Source organism: Rhinoraja longicauda, chromosome 28 (assembly GCF_053455715.1).
Source record: "Rhinoraja longicauda isolate Sanriku21f chromosome 28, sRhiLon1.1, whole genome shotgun sequence".
Lineage (NCBI taxonomy): Eukaryota > Metazoa > Chordata > Chondrichthyes > Rajiformes > Arhynchobatidae > Rhinoraja > Rhinoraja longicauda.
In genome coordinates, this window is record NC_135980.1 from 26,001,474 (window position 1) to 26,023,116 (window position 21,643).

The window sequence follows — 21,643 nt, forward strand, 5'->3', positions numbered from 1 at the left end:
AATTTGGCATCATGTTCGGCAGGGACTTTGTGGGCTGAAGGGGTCATGGGGTATTCAGGTATTTATTCACAAAATGCTGGAGTAACTCAGCAGGTCAGGCAGCATCTCGGGAGATAAGGAATGGGTGACGTTTCTGGGGTCGAGACCCTTCTTCAGACTGAGTTACTTCAGCATTTGTGAATAAATACCTTCGATTTGTACCAGCATCTGCAGTTATTTTCTTATACTACATGGGGTATTCAGGAGTGGGTAAAGTGGGATTAAGCAGGTAATGGGGAATGAGGGAGGAGTCGATTGAGGATTAAAGAGGGATTGATGATTGAAATAGTGGCAATAGACAATAGGTGCAGGAGTAGGCCATTCAGCCCCTCAAGCCAGCACCGCCATTCAATGTGATCATGGCTGATCATTCACAATCAGTTTGTTCCTGCCCTCTCCCCATACCCCTTGACTCCGCTATCCTTAAGGGCTCTATCTAACTCTCTCTTGAAAGCATCCAGAGAATTGGCCTCCACTGCCTTCTGAGGCAGAGAATTCCACAGATTTACAAGTCTCTGACTGAAAAAGTTTTTCCTCATCTCAGTTCTAAATTGCCTACCCCTTATTCTTAAACTGTGGCCCCTGGTTCTGGACTCCCCCAACATTGGGAACATGTTTCCTGCCTCTAATGTGTCCGACCCCTTAATAATCTCGACACCACCATAGGTGCTGTTTCAGGTTGGTACTCTTCCTCAGACTGAAGAAGGGTCCAATCCCGAAACATCACCTATCCATGTTCTCCAGAGCTGCTGGAGGCCAAGTCTCTGAATGCATTCAAGAGAGAGCTGGATAGAGCTCTTAAGGATAACGGAGTCAGGGGGTATGGGGAGAAGGCAGGGACGGGGTACCGATTGAGAATGATCAGCCATGATCGCCGTGAATGGTGGTGCTGGCTCGAAGGGCCGAATTGCCTCCTCCTGCACCTATTGTCTATTGTCAAGTCACAGCTCGACGCACGGTGGCGCAGCGGTAGAGTTGCTGCCTGACAGCGAATGCAGCGCTGGAGACTCAGGTTCGATCCCGGCAACGGGCGCTGTACTGTACGGAGTTTGTACGTTCTCCCCGTGACCTGTGTGGGTTTTCTCCGAGATCTTCGGTTTCCTCCCACACTCCAAATACGTACATGTTTGCAGGTTATTGGCTGGGCAAATGTTAATTTTTTTTTAAATTGTCCCTTGTGGGTGTAGGATAGTGTTAATGTGCGGGGATCGCTGGGCGGGGCGGACCCGGTGGGGCCGAAGGGCCTGTTTCTGCGCTGTATCTCTAAATGTAAACTTGGACATCTCACCGAACTCGCCCACATAAAAATCTAAACCACCCTGTTTGCAACCAGTACCCACTGCACCAGAGAGCCCAGCTGGTGGCGGCTGTGCAGCACAAGCACAAGCACAAGCACAAGCCCCCGGGCCGGGCCGGGCCGTGCTGGGCTGGGTGGGCCGGGATGCGGGCCGCCCGTTGCCCCGGGATGTGCCCGGAGAGGGAGCGCTGCGAGCGGCAGCGTCAGGCGCGGCTGCACCGGCTGGAGGTCGCCACTGGCGCCGCGGTGAAGGAGTGGCGGCGGCCGGCGGCGGGCAGCAAGGAGGCGGCGCCAGACGAGCTGCGGCCGCCCGACGTGTTGCTGCGGACCGTGCGGCACCTGGTGGAGAGGGTGGTGCCGCGGGCCGACAATGACGCCGGTGCCGGGGCTGGAGTTGTGCCCGAGCCCGGGGATGAGGTTGGGGCCCAGGCCGCGGCCGAGCCTGGGGCTCGAGTTGTGCCCGAGCCCGGGGGTGAGGTTGGGGCCCAGGCCGCGGCCGAGCCTGGGACTGGAGTTGTGCCCGAGCCCAGGGTTGGGGCCCAGGCCACGGCCGAGCCTGGGGCTCGAGTTGTGCCCGAGCCCGGGGTTGGGGCCCAGGCCGCGGCCGAGCCTGGGGCTCGAGTTGTGCCCGAGCCCGGGGTTGGGGCCCAGGCCGCGGCCGAGCCTGGGGCTCGAGTTGTGCCCCAGCCCGAGCCCTGGCCCTTCGTCCACGACTTCGTGATGGACCGGCTGCGCAGCGTCCGCCAGGACATGGTGTCCCAGCGCCTCGGGGGCCGCCCGGCCGCCGCCATCCTAGAGCACAGCCTCCGCTTCCTGCTCTGCGGGCAGCTCTGGCTCGGCCGCCCGCCGCCCTCGCCCCGTCCCCGGCACAGCGAGCCCGGCTCCGTCGAGGCCCAGGTCCGCGAGTGCTTCGACCGCCTGCTGGCCGTCTACAGCCAGGGCCGGGCCGAGTACGAGAACCAGGCCGAGTTCCAGGCCCTGGCGCTGCTCTACGACCTGGGTAGGTGCTGGCGCAGGGAATGGGAGATGGAGGAGGGAGTGGTGTGGTAGAGGGAGATGAGGGGATGGAGGAGGGAGATGGGGAGGAGCGAGTAGGGTGGTGGAGGGAGGTGCCATAGAGGTGATGGGGACGGGAGTGGGTGGGAGAGGGAGATGGGGGGGGGGGGGTAGAGGAGGGAAATGGGGGGATAGAAGAGGGAGATGGGGGGTGGAGGAGGGAGATGGGGAGGAGGAAGATGCCGTGGAGGTGATGGGGAGGGGCGGGGAGTGGTGGAGGGAGATGGGGAGGGGCGGGGAGTGGTGGAGGGAGATGGGGAGGGGGGATGGAGGAGGGAGATGAGGAGGAAGGAGATGGTGTGGGGAGTGGGGTGGCAGAGGGAGATGGGGGGGATGGAGGAGGGTGGAGGGAGATGAGGGGAGTGGGTGGAGAGGGAGATGGGGTAGAGGAAGATGGGAGGGTGGAGGAAAGAGATGGGGAGGAGTGGAAGAGGATGATGGGGAAGGGAGTGGGTGAAGTGGAAGGTGGGGTGAAGTAGGGAGATAGAGAGGAGTGGGGTGGAGATGGGATGGAGGAGGGAGATGGGGAGGGGGCGAAGGAAGGAGGTGGGGGAATGGGGTGGAGGGTGAAGGAAGGAGTTGGGGATGAGGTGAGGGTGGAGAGGGAGATGTGGAGGAGGGAATAGGGGCGGAGAGTTGATGGGAAGGAGGGAGATGGTGCGGGGAATGGGGAAGATGAGGGAGATGGAGAAGAGATGAAGGTGGAGGAGAAATATGGGGTGGGGGAGGGAATTGTGGTGGGAGAACTGGTGGAGGGGGTCGAGGAGGGAGATAGGGCTAGAGTGGGATGAATGAAGGAGGTGGGGGAGTAGAGTGGATGAGGAGATGTGTTGGAGGAAAATGGTGGGGGAGTGGGTTGGAGAGGGAGATGGGAAGGAGGAGTTGATGGAGAGGGGTGAGAGTGAGGGAGTGCGGGGTGAGTAAGCAAGATGGAGATGGGTTGGGTGGGTGGATGAGAGGGGAAGCGGTGTAGAGGACAGAGTGTGGTGGAGGAGTGAGAGTGCTGGAGGAGGCAGGTGGGGCGGGAGAGTGCGGTGAAGGAGGGAGTGGGGGGAACACAGGGAAGATGGAAAATTAAAAAAATCTACAAATGTTGGCAACTTAAAATAACAGAAAATGCTGAGCGGGTCAGGCAGCATCTGTGGAGAGGGAGAATGAGAGGGAGGTGTGGGGTTCGGGAGAAGGGGTAGTGGGAGAGATGGGAGGTGTGGGGGGCGGGAGAAGGGGTAGTGGGAGAGATGGGTGGTGATGGTGGAGAGGTGTGGGGTGAGGGAGAGGGGACAGGTGAAGGGTGGGAATGGAGAGGTGAGGGATGGGGGGATGGGGCGGAAGGGGTAAAGGTGGAGGGGTGTGGGGTAGGCGAGAGGGTGATAGTGGGAGAGACGGGGAGGAAGGGGTGGGGGTGGTGAGGTGTGGTAAAGGAGAGGGTGATAGTGGGAGAGATGGGGAGGGAGGGGTGGTGAGGTGTGTGGTAAAGGAGAGGGTGATGGTGGGAGAGATGAGGAGGGAGGGGTGGGGGTGGGGAGGTGTGGGGTAAAGGAGAGGGTGATAGTGGGAGAGTTGGGGAGGGAGGGGTAAAGGAGAGGGTGATAGTGGGAGAGATGGGGAGGGAGTGGTGGGGGTGGTGAGGTGTGGGGTAAAGGAGAGGGTGATGGTGGGAGAGATGGGATGGGTGGGGTGAGGGTGGTGAGGTGTAAAGGAGAGGGTGATGGTGGGGGAGATGGGGAGGGGTAAATGAGAGGGTGATGGTGGGAGAGATGGGGAGGGAGGGGTAAAGGAGAGGGTGATAGTGGGAGAGATGGGGAGGGAGGGGTGGGGGTGGTGAGGTGTGGTAAAGGAGAGGGTGATAGTGGGAGAGAGAGGGAGGGTGGGGTAAAGGAGAGGGTGATGGTGGGAGAGACGGGGAGGATGGGGTAAAGGAGAGGGTGATAGTGGGAGAGATGGGGAGGGAGGGGTAAAGGAGAGAGGGTGATGGTGGGAATGTGAGCCCTGGTTAACATATAACATATAACATATAACATATAACAACTACAGCATGGAAACAGGCCTGTCCGGCCCTACCAGTCCACGCCGACCATTCTCCCTGACCTAGTCTCATCTACCTGCACTCAGACCATAACCCTCCAATCCCCTCCTATCCATATACCTATCCAATTTACTCTTAAATAATAAAATCGAGCCAGCCTCCACCACTTCCACCGGAAGCCCATTCCATACAGCCACAACCCTCTGAGTAAAGAAGTTCCCCCTCATGTTACCCCTAAACCTTTGTCCCTCAATTCTGAAGCTATGTCCCCTTGTTGGAATCTTCCCCACTCTCAAAGGGAAAAGCCTACCCACGTCAACTCTGTCCGTCACTCTCATAATTTTAAAAACCTCTATCAAGTCCCCCCTCAACCTTCTACGCTCCAAAGAATAAAGACCCAACCTGTTCAACCTCTCTCTGTAGCCTAAGTGCTGAAACCCAGGCAACATTCTAGTAAATCTCCTCTGTACCCTCTCCATTTTGTCGACATCCTTCCTATAATTTGGCGACCAGAACTGCACACCATACTCCAGATTCGGCCTCACCAATGCCCTGTACAATTTCAACATTACATCCCAACTTCTATACTCGATGCTCTGATTTATAAAGGCAAGCATACCAAACGCCTTCTTCACCACCCTATCCACATGAGATTCCACCTTTAGGGAACAATGCACAGTTATTCCCAGATCCCTCTGTTCCACTGCATTCCTCAATTCCCTACCATTTACCCTGTACGTCCTATTTTGATTTGTCCTACCAAAATGCAGCACCTCACACTTATCAGCATTAAACTCCATCTGCCATCTTTCAGCCCACCCTTCCAAAAGGCCCAAGTCTCTCTGTAGACTTTGAAAATCTACCTCACTATCAACTACTCCACCTATCTTAGTATCATCTGCATATTTACTAATCCAATTTGCCACACCATCATCCAGATCATTAATGTAAATGACAAACAACAGTGGACCCAACACAGATCCTTGGGGCACTCCACTAGACACTGGCCTCCAACCTGACATACAATTGTCAACCGTTACCCTCTGGTATCTCCCATTCAGCCATTGTTGAATCCATCTTGCAACCTCACTATTAATACCCAACGATTTAACCTTCTTAATCAACCTTCCATGTGGAACCTTGTCAAATGCCTTACTGAAGTCCATATAGACAACATCCACAGCCTTGCCCTTATCAATTTCCCTGGTAACCTCTTCAAAAAATTCAAGAAGATTAGTCAAACATGACCTTCCAGGCATAAATCCATGTTGACTGTTTCTAATCAGGCCTTGATTATCCAAATAATTATATATATTGTCCCTAAGTATCTTTTCCATTAATTTTCCCACCACAGACGTCAAACTAATAGGTCTATAATTGCTAGGTTTACTTTTAGAACCTTTTTTAAACAAAGGCACAACATGCGCAATGCGCCAATCTTCCGGCACCATCCCTGTTTCTAATGACGTTTGAAATATTTCCGTCATAGCCCCTGCTATTTCTGCACTAACTTCCCTCAATGTCCTAGGGAATATCCTATCAGGACCTGGAGACTTATCCACTTTTATATTCTTCAAAAGTGTCCGTACCTCCTCTTCTTTAATCATCCTAATTTCCATCACTACTCTACTTGTTTCGCTTACCTCACATAATTCAATATCCTTCTCCTCGGTAAATACCGAAGAAAAGAAATTGTTTAATATCTCCCCCATTTCTTCCGGCTCAGCACATAGCTGTCCACTCTGACTCTCTAATGGACCAATTTTATCCCTCACTATCCTTTTGCTATTGACATATCTGTAGAACCCCTTGGGGTTTACTTTTACATTACTTGCCAAAGCAGCCTCATATCTTTTTTTCGCTTTTCTAATTTCCTTTTTAAGATTCCTTTTACATTCTTTATATTCCTCAAGAACCTCATTTACTCCCTGCCGCTTATATTTATTGTATATCTCCCTCTTTTTCCGAACCAAGTGTCCAATTTCCCTGGAAAACCACGGCTCTTTCAAATTATTATTCTTTCCTTTCCACCGAACAGGGACATAAAGACTCTGTACTCTCAAAATTTCACCTTTAAATATCCTCCATTTCTCTATTATATCCTTTTCATAAAACAACAATTTCCATTTCACTCCTTTTAAATCCTTTCTCATCTCCTCAAAATTAGCCTTTCTCCAATCCAAAATCTCAACCCTTGGTCCAGATTTGACCTTCTCCATAATGATATTGAAACTAATGGCATTATGATCACTAGCACTGGTTACCTCTATGCAGTTAGCACAGACTCTGCCTCTTCTCCCCCCCCCCCTCCCCCAGGTTCGGATCAAGCCCTCCATCACGCCTTGCAGTTGCCCTCCCACATCAAGGACTCGCCGGAGATGCGGACGGCATTGGCCATTAACCGTGCACTGGCGGAGGGTAACTACGTGCGCTGCCTGCGTGCGGTGCGCGGCCTACCTTTCGTGGAGAGCTGCGCGGTGTACCGGCACATCGCCACCCTGCGGCACAGGCTCCTCCGCGCCTTCAGCCATGGCTACAGCTGCCGCAACAGCTGCTACCCACTGCAGGCCCTGGCGGAGTTCCTGGCTGTGGACACCAGGGACATAGCGGCCAACCTCTGCCGGCGGCACGGGCAGCAGGTGAGCGGGAACTCCGTGTGTTTCCAGAAGAGCAGCTACACGGAGCCCGGCCCCGACCACCAGCCCGCGCTCGAAGAGCTGGAACTGGTGACGATAAAACAGAGAGGCAGGACAAGGTCAAGCATCATCCAGGGCCACAAGATAACAGCGATTGACTGTTGAACGGACCCTCTTCACCTGCTGTCTTAAAAATCATCCGGATAGCCCAATGTCTGTAGAGGTCAATTTAAGTGCGGCACGGTAGCGCAGCGGTAGAGTTGCTGCCTTACAGCATCAGGGACCCGGGTTTCGATCCTGACTACTGTTGCTGTTTGTACGTTCTCACTGACCGTGTGGGTTTTCTCCGGGTTCTCTGGTTTCTTCCCACTCTCCAAAGACGTACGGTTATATCTGTATATTACTGAAACTCTCATCTTGTATGTTTGTTTGTTTGTTTGATCCCAAAATACAGCCAAAACAGTACATGATAGCACAACAATTTTAGGCCCACCTTACTCGCCATTGGCCTGCGGTGGGCTGGAGGAAGTTTCATTCAAATTGTTGTTATATTTTAAAAGTTATTGACTTTTTAAATTTTAATAAATTACTTTTCCACTTGCCGTGGCCGTCAGCCGCACCTACGCAGTAATACCTCCGTGTTCGACGTCACAATGGGGGCCCAAACGGGTCCGCGCCTGCGCAGTTGGGGTCCGTTGATCTAAGATGTGTTCATCTTGCCTCACAACGGTAAGATGGCCGCCGGATCCGCGTGTGCGCCGTTGGAGGAGGGTTGCCATTTTGAGATGGCCATTTTGAGATCGCCATTTGATTGGCTCTACCACCTCCCCCTCCCCCTCCCCCCCCCCCAAGTGGAGACCGGCGCGTCCTGATTGGCTCCTGCCGCTCCTCTCCATGTGGGGTCGATTGATTGGCACGACGCCCGATTGGTCTCTGTTCTGGGTCCCATGTGGGGGGGCCGCCGCTCTGATTGGTCGCCGACTCTTCCCGCTCAAAGCGCGCTGGTTGCCTGCAGCGGCTTCTTCCCGCTCACAGCAGCGGCCATCGCCGTGGAGCTGCAGCTGCAGGAGAGGTTTGCGGCCACCAGGTCCACGGGTGACGATGACAGCCCGGAGCCCGGGTGAGTGTCTCCCTCTCCCCCCTTGCCCGGCCCCGGGGAAGACTCCCTGGAGGCAACGGGGGGGTCGTCAGTTGGGGGAGGTTTGCCGGGATCGCAGGAGAGATCGCACGCTCATCTAGTAGGTCAACAAGACTTTGATAAAAATGTATACTGTCCCTAGTTTGTGGGTTAGTGTACGGGGTGTTCGCTGCTCGGCGCGGACTCGGTGGGCCGAAGGGCCTGTTTCCACGCTGTATCTCTAAACTAAACTAAATTGTCCCTCGTGTGTAGGATCGTGCTAGTGTATGGGGTGATCGATGGGTGGTGCAGACTCAGTGGGTTCTTTTGTGTCGATCATCCATGTTTCAAATGTTACATCACTGTCATCGTCCGTCCTGAAAGGGTCACAAGCTGCCGGCGACCATCGGTGGGAGCATCACTTGTACAATAGATGATGGTGGTAGCAGAATTAGCTCAGGACACTTCCAGTTTCCAGCCCCGCGACGTGGACGCTTTTTCTATGGGGTCACTCGGTGGCCGAAGGGCCTGCTTCCATGCTGTATCTCAGGTCTAAAAGTAAATTTGAGAGAGTACTACCAAGGGGACTTGTAATTGAGAATTATACAATTCTCTCCCTGGTTAGAACAGTGCTGGAACCTGACAACTGGACTGGTGCAGTGAAGGACAGGAGGGGATGTTCTCATTGCTCTGGGACAGTAAAATGGCGATTCACTCCAATGCTGCAGTCCATCCATTGCGACTGTTTGATGGCACGTTGTGGATGGACATTCAGTTACCATCAAATCCTGATCAGTGAATGAATGGGAGACGTCCGATGGGACGGTGTCGAGGAAGCTTCCCTCTGAATCTAACCCAGGGTGCCCCATGCTGGAGGTATTTGACTGGGAATCTAAACCATAGCTGACCTGGGAGTGTTCCGAAAATATCGCCGGCACGTCCTGCTTTGCCCCTGCCGCTCACCCCCACGCGGGGTCCATTGATTGGCTCCGACCTCCCGCTCGACGCCCGATTGGCCCGCGTCCCCACGTCAGGTCGAATGATTGGCTCCCTCCTCCCGCTCAACGCCCGATTGGTCCGCGTCCCCACGTGGGGGGAACGGTTTCTTCCCGCTCAAAAAAACACGCTGCTGCTGAATGAGGGCGCAGTCGAGGATCCCCAAGACAGGATTTTAACCATAAAAAGCAAAAAACATTCCAGATAAGATTTATTTTATTTTTAAGGGGGAAAAAAAGTCATTTATTTTAAAGAACAAACGCGATTTTCCCATGTCACGATGGGAACCCAACGAGGAATACTAGACACTTGGTCTAGTATATTAGAAAATTCTCATCTTGTATGTATGCATGTTCCCGAAACAGCCAAAATGGTACATGACAGCGCAACAATTTTAGGCCCACCTTACTCACCATTCGCCTGGGTTGTGCAGTATCAAGTTGTATTATATTTTATAAGTAATTCAGTTTATAAACTTTAATAAATGCGCTCCCACGTGCCGGGCCAGGCAGCCGCGCCTGCACAGTTGGAGGAGGGTTGCCGGCGCCGGCGCGGCTGTGCAGCAGCGCCAGGGGAACCGGTGGCCGTCCCGGCGTGCCTCGCGCCTGACCTTCCTCCCATGGTGCAGCGCGGTGCGGCGGCAGAGAGAAGGTCATAGAAGATGGCCGCCGGCAGGAAGAGCATGCGGCAGCGCCTTGCGGCCGCTCGCCTGCTACTGCCCGCCGCGATGGCCGCCTGGGGGCCGCGGTGAGTGGCTCCCTCTTCCCTTTCCTCTCCCCCCTCGCCTGCCCCCGGCCGCATGCTTCATGTTTATGTTCAGTAGGAGCATTCTCTTTTCAGGAAGGCAGAAGTAAATTTGATGTGATAACTATGCACTGAACATGGGAAAACATCAGATGTATTAGATTGTGGCGGCGCCCGGGGGCTAGGCAGAACAGCCCTCAGCCGCCCTGCAACGCCTTCGGGAGACGGTGGGCTCGCTGGCGCCAGTGCCGACGTCTCGCCACGGTTCGGTGCGGTCACATGTCCCTTCCGCCCTGCAGGACTGTCCTTTTGTTTTCCTGCGTCGGGATGCCCACCGGACACCCCTTCAGCGGCCTTATGAGGGACCGTTCAAAGTGCTTGAGCGGGGCTCTGCCACCTTTGTGTTGGACATGGGGGGTCGTCCTGAGTCGGTCTCTCTTTCGCGGCTGAAGCCGGCGCATGTGGACATTAGCCAGCCGGTTCTACTGGCGCAGCCTCGCCCTCGGGGTCGTCCCGCGTCCCGGCCCTTACCCCCGGAGTTCCCGCGGGTGCCTTCCCCTGGCAGGGTGGTTCCGGTTTCTGCGCCCGCCATGGCGCGCACGCGGGCTGGCCGCTTCGTCCGTCCCCCTGTCCGTTTCGTGCCTTCGGTTCTTGGGGGGGGGGGGGGGGGGTCCTGTGGCGGCGCCCGGGGGCTAGGCCACTCCCTTGGTCATTCCACTCGGCACTCAGTGGACGGGAAGGATTAGGTCACTTCCTGGGTCAGTTCCCTTGGGTCAGGTGGTCTGGGACTATAAACGGTTTTGGGTGTGTCGACTCACGAGTTCTTGAGTGCGTTGTTTGGTGCCTTAGGTAATAAAGTATATTAACTACTCACCTGGCGTCTGGCCTGATTACCGCGGTGACCGCACCCACTACAAGATCTGATTAGATACATAACAGTATTTTTCACAAATAACAGCCATGTCTGAGTAATGAAATGATAGCTGTACTATGCGCTGGGTGGACTGCTGCCCATCCCGGCGTGCCCCGCGCCTGACCTTCGTCCCATGATGCAGCGCAGCGGCAGAGAAAAGGTCAAAGAAGATGGCCTCCGGCAGGATGGGCATGGGGCAGTGCCTTGCAGCCACCCTCCTGCTGCTGGCCATTGCGATGGCTGCCCAGGGCCGGGTGAGTGGCCCCCTGTTCGGGGTTGTGGTTCAAATGCAAGGGTTACTTAAATATAAACTGGGATCCGGCCGCCACAGCCTCAGATGTACCATGGGTGCTGTCTGTACGGAGTTTGTACGTTCTCCCCATGACCTGCGTGGGTTTTCTCCGGTCCTCCGGTTTCCTCCCACACTCCAAAGACGTGCAGGTCTGTAGGTTAATTGGCTTGGTATAATTGTAAATTGTCCCTCGTGCGTGTGGGTGAGTGTAAATGTGCGAGGATCGCTGGTCGGCGCAGACTCGGTGGGCAGAAGAGCTTGTTTCCGCACTGTATCTCTAAATTAAACAAACTAAAATATCCAGATTATCAGTTGTATTAAAATTGTTATCTTAAACCAGTAGCCTTCAGCAGAATTACGACAGCGATTGCAGAAGGCAGACTACCACCATTTTCTCGAAGGTATTTAGGCCCTGCCAGCATTACACACATCCAATAAACTGACTACACATTTTCTCAACCCAGCTAGTCACATCCAGGACAACTCTTCAATCTGTCAAATCTAATTAAAAAAATTAAAACCATTGGATTCTATTATTATGACTTTGTAAATGTCCTGAGTATATGGTTACAATCCACCGTCTCATAACTGCTGTTTTAATTGTTGGTCTTTGTTCCAACCATCTGCCTATCAATCCACCTCCCCTCACCCGTGCGCATTTATTACCTGCCGCGCTTTATCCTGCCTCTCCTCCTTCACAGCTTTCTTCCCCCCACCAGCCCCCTTGTTAGTCTGAAGAAGGGTCCCGGCCATGCAATGTCACCTGTCCATGCTCTCCACAGATGCTGCCTGACCCACTGAGTTACTCCAGCTACACCGGCACATTGTGTTGTTTAGTGAATACTAGGATACCAAAAAAATGCTTGAACTTCCAGTATAAACACAGACAATGCTGGAAATACTCAGCAGATCACTCAGCACTCAGTGAAGAGAGAGGCGGAGCTGAAATTTCAGGCTGATTATTAAGGCAACTAGGAAAACTGAAGATAGGAACCAGTGTAGATGGTAGAAAACATGATATCAGTGAAACCGGTGTAGATAGGGCATGTCTAGTGCAGGGGTATATTGGTCGAAGTGAGCAAGTTGGGCTGAAGGGCCTGTTTCTACACAATGACTATGACTTTGTGGAGGGAGAGAAAATGTCTTCGGATAATTAGCAAGAGATGGTCAAAGATACACTGGCCAAGAGAGGGTGGTAAAGGCTTGTTAATGGCAGCTGATCTTCCTGGAGGAGGTCTAAATAGAAGGAAATTAAGGACAAAAACAAACAAACCTATAAATGGGGTGTACAGAATATCCGGATATTTTGAAAGAAATGAGTTTGCCAACAAGAAGTGTGCCAATAATCCTGCTCTCTACACCGCTATGCCTGTAGTGAACAGTAGGTGGAGCTGTCTCACCAGGAACACAAGGAACTTGCTTTATCTTGCACTAAATGTTGAATTACACGCTGGTTTACCATAAAAACACGAAGTGCTGTAGTAACTGAGCAGTGATGAACAATGATCAAGGACCAGACCTACCCGGTCACTCCCTCTTCTCCCCTCTCCCATCAGGCAAGAGTTACAGAAGTGTTACAAAGCACCACCAGATTCAAGGACAGTTTCTTCCCGGCTGTTATCAGGCAACTGAACAGTCCTATCACCAACTAGAGAACGGTCCTGACCTCCCATCTCCCTCAATGGAGACCTTTGGACTATCTTAAATCAGACTTTACCTCACTTTATCTTGCACTAAACAGTATACCCTTTATCCTGTATCTGTACACTGTGTGCAGCTTGATTGTAATCATGTGTTGTCTTTCCGCTGACTGGTTAGCATGCAACAAAAAGGCTTTTCACTGTACCTCGGTACACGTGACAATAATAAACAACATTAAACTAAACGACCTGCCTTCTTGTTAGTGATGGACAATAGATGGTGATCTTGGCAGAACGTCCAATTGATGGGATTGAATAAATTAAATGGATGGAGAGTGGGAAGATGAGTTTAGTTTATTGTCTCGTGTGCAAAGGTACAAGTGAGAGGAATAGATCGGGTAGATGCACAGAGACTTTTACCCAGAGTAGGGGAATCGAGGACTAGAGGAGATAGGTTCAAGGTGAAGAGGAAAAGATTTATTAGGAATCCGAGGGGTAACTTTTTCACACAGAGGGTGGTAGGTGTATGGAACAAGCAGCCAGAGGAGGTAGTTGAGGCTGGGATTATCCCATCGTTTAAGAAACAGTCGGACAGTTACATGGATAGGACAGGTTTGGAGGGAGGTGGACCAAACGCAGGTAAGTGAGACTAGGGTGTCTTTGACCGGCACGGCCCTCTCCTCTCCTCACCCGGTCATCTTAGTGCCCCGGGGGCGCCTCCTGCAGCCGAGCTTGAAGATGCTGGAGGCATTACCCCGGTTCACCCTCCCACCGGCCCCTTGCTCCACCATCCCAGTGGCTGTGTAGAGTGTCGGGGCCAGCACAGAGCAGAGGGGCCGATTGACCAGCCTGCCTGTCGGGTGCTGTGTCGCTCGCTGTTGCAGTGGTTGGGCAGCAGGGGGAGACCGTGGCACATTCGAGGGCTCTGCTGGAGTTTGTAGATGTTCGACTTGTACACAGGGAACAGAACAGACCAGGTCTTGGGGAAGGGGGTGGGTGCAATGTTCTGACTGAGCAATCGGGCAAGTAGGAGGCTAAGGCCTCACTCGAGATACTCTAGCAGTGATATGATGGATTAATCCTGCTGCAAGGAAGAATTTCATTGTTCTATCTGGAACATATGGCAATGAAACACTTTAGACTCTTGTCTAGTAAAACAATGGAGAAATGTCCCAACTGTACCATAGAGATCAAAGAAGATGCAAATAAATTGTTGTCTTCATGTTATTATAGTTATTATTACTCCTAAGCAGTAACTTGGAATTGAGAATGTAGGAAAAAAATACTGCAGATGCTGGTTTAAATCGAAGGTAGACACAAAATGCTGGAGTAACTCAGCGGGTCAGGCAGCATCTCGTTTCGTCACCCATTCCTTCTCTCCAGAGATGCTGTCTGACCCGCTGAGTTACTCCAGCATTTTGTGTCTGTCTTGGAATTGAGAATGGCTCACGTCCACCCTGGTCCTCCTAGTTTTGACCTGTGTAATCAGGCCAAAGTGGAACTGGTAATCTAGGGCAGGCAGAGCTGATGGGGGTACGTGGGTAGACACAAAATGCTGGAGTAACTCAGCACACCAGGCAGCATCTCTGGCGAGAAGGACGTTCCGGGTCGAGACCCTTCTTCAGCAGTTTTAGAGGCTCCCACCATTTATAAGTTCATAAGTTCTTTTTTTTTTAACCACAAATAAATGTAGTCAATTATCTACAAGAACAATATGTACAACACCGATAAAACCCACCATCAAAGTACAACGTAAAACAAATATTCTTAATTATCAAATATACTGAGTATTAAACAACTATGTTTCGATCCTTGTGAAGGATACATTCCACCCTCCGCGGCGACTAGCCGTCCCGGAAATCCCCCGGGGTGCCTGTGGACAGCGCCTAGTCCCTCTCTGGCAACGATAATAGAGCAGAGCAAGATAGACCACTCGATCCTAAAAACCATAGTGCGTCACGGCGCCATTTTAGTAGACAGAAACTTGCAGAAACATTTTAAAAGAAAAAGAACAAAAATCTGTGAATTGATAGATGAGATATATTCTGCATTTTAGTGGTATCATCACACACACTGTTCCCCCGAAACACTGACTACACTGCGAGAGGCATAACGGACGGCGGGTTTTGCTTACTAAAATGGCTCCTTTGCGTACTACACTTCAGTATAGGTGATTTAGACGGAGTGGTCCATCTTGCTCCGCTCCATTATCTTTGCTCTCTCGTACCACCCAGGCGCGGACGTGAAGGGGCAGGCAGACAGCTCGGGCAGAGCCCTCTTCCACCAGGCTCCGTGAATCACAGATGGCCAGCTTGGCCAGGCCTATTCATAAGTTCATTAGGACTAGAAATAGGCCATTCGGCCTATCGAGTCTACTCGGCCATTCGATCATGGCTGCTCTATCGTTCCCTCTCAACCCCATTCTCTTGCCTTCTCCCCATAACCCTTGACACCCACACTAATCAAGAATCTGGCAATCTCCACCTTAAAAATCTCCATTGACTTGGCCTTGTAGGAAACCAAGGCCCTTGACCTGCCGAGTCCAGGCCGATCATTGATCACCCATTCATTCACACTAGTTCTATGTTATCCCACTTTCTCATCCACTCCCTACACACTGTGGGCAATTTACAGATGCCAATTAACCTACAAACCCTCACAACTTTAGAATGTGGAGGAAACTGGAGCTCCTGGAAGAAACCCACGCAGTCACAGGCGGAACGTGCAAACTCCACACAGACAGCACCTGGAGATTGTAGCCCCTCTTAATGAGCAGTCAAAGCCGGGAAATAGCTGGAGTTAATGCGGTGATGCATCTTTGCAAGGAGGTTTTGAGTGCATGGAGTCGTTCCCTTTGCAGACACAAAATGCTGGAGTAACTCAGCAGGTCAGGCAGCATCTCTGGAGAGAAGGAATGGGCGACGTTTTGGGTCGAGACCCTTCTTCAGACAGATGTCAGGGGAGTGGGCGGGACAAAGGTAGAATGTAGTCGGAGGCAGTAAGACTGGTGGGAGAACTGGGAAGGGGAGGGGATGGAGAGAGAGGGAAAGCAAGGGTTACTTGAAGTTAGAGAAGTCAATGTTCATACCGCTGGGGTGTAAGCTGCCCAAGTGAAATATGAGGTGCTGTTCCTCCAATTTGGGGCCTCTGACAATGGAGGAGGCCCAGGCCAGAAAGGTCAGATTGGGAATGGGAGATGGAGGGGGAGGGGGAGGGGGAGGGGGAGGGGGAATCTTCTCCTTTATCCATCTGGTAATCCCTTCCTGTATCGGAGTTTGGGATAAGGTGTCCAGTTGGGTTATCTGGTGTTGGGTTGAGAACGGCTTGGCCTCTCATGTAGGAAACAACTGACTGCAAATAGTGCCTGGGTGGTGGGAATGTCACCCAGGGAAGAGATTGCTGACGATGGACACAAAAAGCCGGAGTAACTCAGCGGGGTCAGGCAGCATCTCTCCAGAAAAGGAACAAGTGACGTTTCCGGGATGAGACCCTTTGTCAGACTGAGAGTCGGGGGAGAGGGAACCAGGAGATGTAGAAGGTAAACAGAACAGACGAATGAAAGATATGCAAAATGCAACGATGATCAAGGAAAAGTGGAGCCCACCAGCTGATCTTGGTTCATTTACCCTTCGAATGGGCAGAAGCCTTTGTACAACTGAGGAGAAGGTACTTGTATATCAAGACCTCAAACGTGACACAAATCATATTGTCTACTGTCCAGAAGTGATCCCTGCCCTCGGCTAAACTACTGAGTCCTCAACTACCCAGGTAGACATTCAATGCATTGGAAAATACTCCCCAGACAATAGCCATAAAAACCCTTCAAATCCACTCGAAGGATAAACAAGAGAGAAACATAGAAACATGGAAAACGGGTGCAGGAGGAGATCATTTGCCCCTTCGAGCCAGCACCGCCATTCATCGTGATCATTGTTGATCTTCCACAATCAGTGACCCGTGCCTGCCTTCTCCCCATATCCCTTGATTCCGCTAGCTCCTCGAGCTCTATCTAACTCTCTTTTAAATTCATCCAGTGAATTGGCCTCCACTGCCCTCTGTGGCAGAGAATTCCACAAACTCACAACTCTCTGGGTGAAAAGTTTTTTTTTTCTCATCTCTGTTTTAAATGGCCTCCCCTTTATTCTTATACTGTGGCCCCTGGTTCTGTACTCCCGCAACATTGGGAACATTTTCCCTGGATCTAACTTGTCCAGTCCTTTTATAATTTTAAACGTTTCTATAAGATGACATTGCCTAATCTCAGGCTGAAGTCTGAAACTCTGATTCCACTCATGTAGGTCTGTTGGAAAGACAAACTCCGTACTGTTTGCATGCCCAATATCAAACCCCACGAAGAGTTGATACACTGTGTAGAAACCATGAAGAGATGTGATGTGAGGTCTATGCAGTATGGCCGAGTGGATGGTAGACACAAAATGCTGGAGTAACTCAGCGGGTCAGGCAGCAACTCGGGAGGAAAGGAATGGGTGACGTTTCGGTTCGAGACGCTTCTCCAGACTGGCCCAGTGGATGATCTCCACAGAGAGAGGCAGGTGTCAGTAAGCTGAGCCGAAGGGCCTAATTCTACTCCTATAACTTGGGAACTTGGGAACTTTTGCAACCTCTGCCATTAGAAACAGAAACGTAGAAAATAGGTGCAGGAGGAGGCCATTCGGCCCTTCAAGCCAGCACCACCATTCATTGTGATCATGGCTGATCATCCACAATCAGTAACCTGTGCCCAATTTCTCCCCATATCCCTTGATTCCACTAGCCCCCAGAGCTCTATCTAACTCTCTCTTAAATTCATCCAGTGAATCGGCCTCCACTGTCCTCTGTGGCAGAGAATTCCACAAATTCATAAGTCTCTGAGTGAAAAAGTTCCTTCTCACCTCAGTATTAAATGGCCTCCCCTTTATTCTAAGACTGTTCTGGACTCTGGTTCTGGACTTCCCCAACATTGGGAACATTTTTCCTGCATCCAGCTTGTCCAGTCCTTTCATTCTTCTGATGAAGATAGTCCCACGGTTGTTTCGAGCTGCAGGTTCCACTATATAGACCCGGCCACAAGAGTGATGGGCAATAGATTTCACAGTCAGGATGGCAGGCCGCCATATACCTGCTGCCTTGTCCCACTTTAGGTCGGGATGAGAGCGCTGGACTGGTCTAGGTCATAGATTCATACCATGTCTCATACAACTGCAACATGACCTCCCAACCTCTCTACTCAATACTCTGACTGATGAAGGCCAATGTGCCAAAAGCCTTCTTGACCACTCTATATACCAGTGAGGCCACGTTCAAGAATCTAGGTCCTTCATTATCATGAGGCGATTGGGGGGGGGGGGGGGGGAGGGGGTGGGGGGAGTGGAGTCTTTTGCCCAGAATAAGGGAAACGAGAACCAGAGGACATAGGTTTAAGGTGAGGGGGGAAAGATTTAATAGGAACCTGAGGGGTATCTTTTTTACACAAAGGGTGGTGGGTGTATGGAACGAGCTGCCAGAGGAGGTAGTTGAGGCAATGGTTAAGAAACATTGAGACAGGTACATGGATACAGGTACAGCGAGATGGGCCAAATGCAGGCAGGTGACCTTTTCGGGTTGAGATATTTATTCAGACTGATTGTCGGGTCCCGACCCGAAACGTCACCTGTCCAAGTTCTCCAGAGAAGCTGTCTGACTCACCGAGTTACTCCAGCACTCTGTGTCCTTTTTATTTTTGCAGGGGAAATTCGGTGTTTGGTCCAACCCTGGCAAAAGGAACAGAGGTCTTTAGTTTAGTTTAGTTTTTTTATCACGTGTACCCAAGTTACAATGAATAGCTTTTTGTTGCGTCCTAACCAGTCAGCAGAAACACTATAAATGATTACAATCGAGCCGTCCACAGTGTACAGATACATGACACTGCGACTAACATTTAGTGCAAGGTGAAGTCTGATCAAAGATAGTCCGAGGGTTTCCAATGAGGCAGATAGTTGCTCAGGACTGCTCTCCTAGTTGATGATAAGGATGGTTCAGTTGCCTGATAACAGCTACAAAGAAACCTTCCCTGAATCTGGAGGTGTGCGTTCTCGCACTTCTGTACCTCTTGCCTGATGGGAGAGGGGAGATGAGGAAGATGAGACTGGTCTTTGATTATACTGTTGGCCTTGCCGAGGCAGCGTGAAGAGTAGATGGAGTCAATGGAAGGGAGTTTGGCTTGTGTGCAGAAAGGAACTGCAGGTGCTGGTTTACACCAAAGATAGGCACAAAGTGCTGGAGTAACTCAGCAGGTCAGGCAGCATCTCTGGAGGGAAAGGATGGGTCGAGACCCTTCTTCAGACTGGTCTGCGTGATGGTCTGGGCTGCGTCCACAACTCTCTGCAATTTATGGCGGCACGGTAGCGCAGCGGTAGAGTTGCTGCTTTACAGCGAATGCAGCGCCTGAGACTCAGGTTCGATCCTGACTACGGGTGCTGCACTGTAAGGAGTTTGTACGTTCTCCCCGTGACCTGCGTGGGTTTTCTCCGAGATCTTCGGTTTCCTCCCACACTCCAAAGACGTACAGGTATGTAGGTTAATTGGCTGGGTAAATGTAAAAATTGTCCCTAGTGGGTGTAGGATAGTGTTAATGTACGGGGATCACTGGGCGGCACGGACATGGAGGGCCGAAAAGGCCTGTTTCCGGATGTATATATATGATATGATATGATTTCTTGGATGGAGCTGTTCCCAAACCATGCTACACCCCGATAAAAACACTTAGAAAGGAACTGCAAGTGCTGGTTTTCACCGAAGATAAAGACACAAAATGCTGGAGTAACTCAACAGGATAGGCAGCATCTCTGGAGAAAAAGGAATGGGTGAAGTTTCTCGTCACCTGTTCTTTCTCTCCAGTGATGCTGCCTGAACCCGCTGAGTTACTCCAGCACTTTGTGTCTATCTCCAATAAAATGCTTTATTTCCAGGGCGCATCTGTAGAAGTTGGTGAGAGTTTTTGTTTGGGGGTGGGGAATATGCCAAACTTCCTACGTTTTCTAAGGGAGCTAGACACAATAGACAATAGGCGCAGGAGTAGGCCATTCGGCCCTTCGAGCCAGCACCGCCATTCAATGTGATCATGGCTGATCATTCAAATCGGTACCCCGTTCCTGCCTTCTCACCATACCCCCTGACTCCGCTATCTTTAAGAGCTCTATCTAGCTCTCTCTTGAAAGCATTCAGAGAATTGGCCTCTGCTGCCTTCTGAGGCAGAGAATTCCACAGATTTACAACTCTCTGACTGAAAAAGTTTTTCCTCATCTCCGTTCAAAATGGTCTACCCCCTATTCTTAAACTGTGGCCCCTGGTTCTGGACTCCCCCAACATTGGGAACATGTTTCCTGCCTCTAACGTGTCCAACCCCTTAATAATCTTATATGTTTCAATAAGATCCCCTCTCATCCTTGTAAATTCCAGTGTATACAAGCCTAGTCGCTCCAGTCTTTCAACATACGACAGTCCCGCCATTCCGGGAATTAACCTAGTAAACCTACGCTGCACGCCCTCAATAGCAAGAATATCCTTCCTCAAATTTGGAGACCAAAACTGCACACAGTACTCCAGGTGCGGTCTCACTAGGGCCCTGTACAACTGCAGAAGGACCTCTTTGCTCCTATACTCAACTCCTCTTGTTATGAAGGCCAACATTCCATTGGCTTTCTTCACTGCCTGCTGTACCTGCATGCTTCCCTTCAGTGACTGATGCACTAGGGCACCCAGATCTCGTTGTACGTCCCATTTTCCTAACTTGACACCATTCAGATAATACTCTGCCTTCCTGTTCTTACCACCAAAGTGGACAACCTCACACTTATCCACATTAAACTGCATCTGCCATGCATCCGCCCACTCACACAACCTGTCCAAGTCACCCTGCAACCTCATAGCATCTTCCACCCAGCTTTGTATCATCTGCAAATTTGCTAATGGTACTTTTAATCCCTTCGTCCAAGTCACGATAAAGCTGGAGTAACTCGGCGGGGCAGGCAGGCAGGCAGGGATGGAAATGGGGCGAGGTTTAGGGTGGAGACCCTTCTCCAGACTTGTGCCACCGGCGCTGTCAGCTCCCGGGTCGGTGTTTTCTTTCCACTTTGGGCAGAAGTTGGCGTCTCCGGCCCCGGGGGCGGGCTGACTAACTCTGGCCAAGGGGGGCTGGGATTGGAGTAAAGGGACGGGGCAGAGGCAGAGCCAATGGGACGTGTGGCCGGGTAGAGGGATCGGTCCCGGGGACAGCCAACCCGCGCCGCAGCTGCGAGACATCGGCACAAACAATAGCCTTTCCCCCATCCCGGAGCGGAGCGCAGCCCAGCACAGCACAGCCTAGACCAGCACAGCCCAGACCAGCACAGCCTAGACCAGCACAGCCCAGACCAGCAGAGCCTAGACCAGCAGAGCCTAGACCAGCAGAGCCTTGCCCAGCACCAGCGACCCCCTCTCTCTCTGTCCCGCACAGCCACTGTGGGCGGCCGGGCAGCCTTGCGTGTAGCATCTAGACAGGCCGGGGACTCTGAGCGAAAAATAACACCCCCCCTCTCTCTCTCTCCACCTCTACCTTTACCTCTCCCCTCTCTCACTACCTCCTCTCTCCCTCTCCCCCTCCCTCCCTCTCCCCCTCCCTCCCTCTCCCCCTCCCTCTCCCTCCCTCTCTCTCTCTACCCCCATCTCTCTCTCTACCCCGTCTCTCATTCTCTTTCTCTCCCCTCTCCCTCTCCCCCTCTCTCCCTCTCTCCCTCTCCCACCCCCCCCCCCCCCCTCCCCTCTCTCCCTCTCCCCCCCCCCCCCCCCCCCCTCAGCGCTGGTTCTCGCAGCGAGCAGCAGAAGTGGCGGAGAGCGTAGTTACACTCGCTGCGGCTCCGGCTTCTCCGGT

General features: G+C 52.0%; 1 protein-coding gene across 2 annotated transcripts; it reads left to right on the top strand.

Moving 5' to 3' along the window:
• Positions 1-1,263: 1,263 nt before the first annotated feature.
• On the top strand, positions 1,264-10,547 carry LOC144607252 (SAC3 domain-containing protein 1-like). 2 transcript variants are annotated; one of them, XM_078423969.1, is made up of 3 exons: positions 1,264-1,753; positions 1,814-2,336; positions 6,735-10,547. In XM_078423969.1, exons 1-3 carry the CDS (start codon positions 1,481-1,483, stop codon positions 7,217-7,219), a joined length of 1,281 nt encoding a protein of 426 aa, XP_078280095.1. In that variant the 5' UTR covers positions 1,264-1,480; the 3' UTR covers positions 7,220-10,547. The 2 variants fall into 2 exon arrangements, with proteins under 2 accessions (XP_078280095.1, XP_078280094.1); XM_078423968.1 differs by having other exon boundaries at positions 1,264-2,336.
• The last annotated feature ends 11,096 nt before the right edge of the window (positions 10,548-21,643 follow it).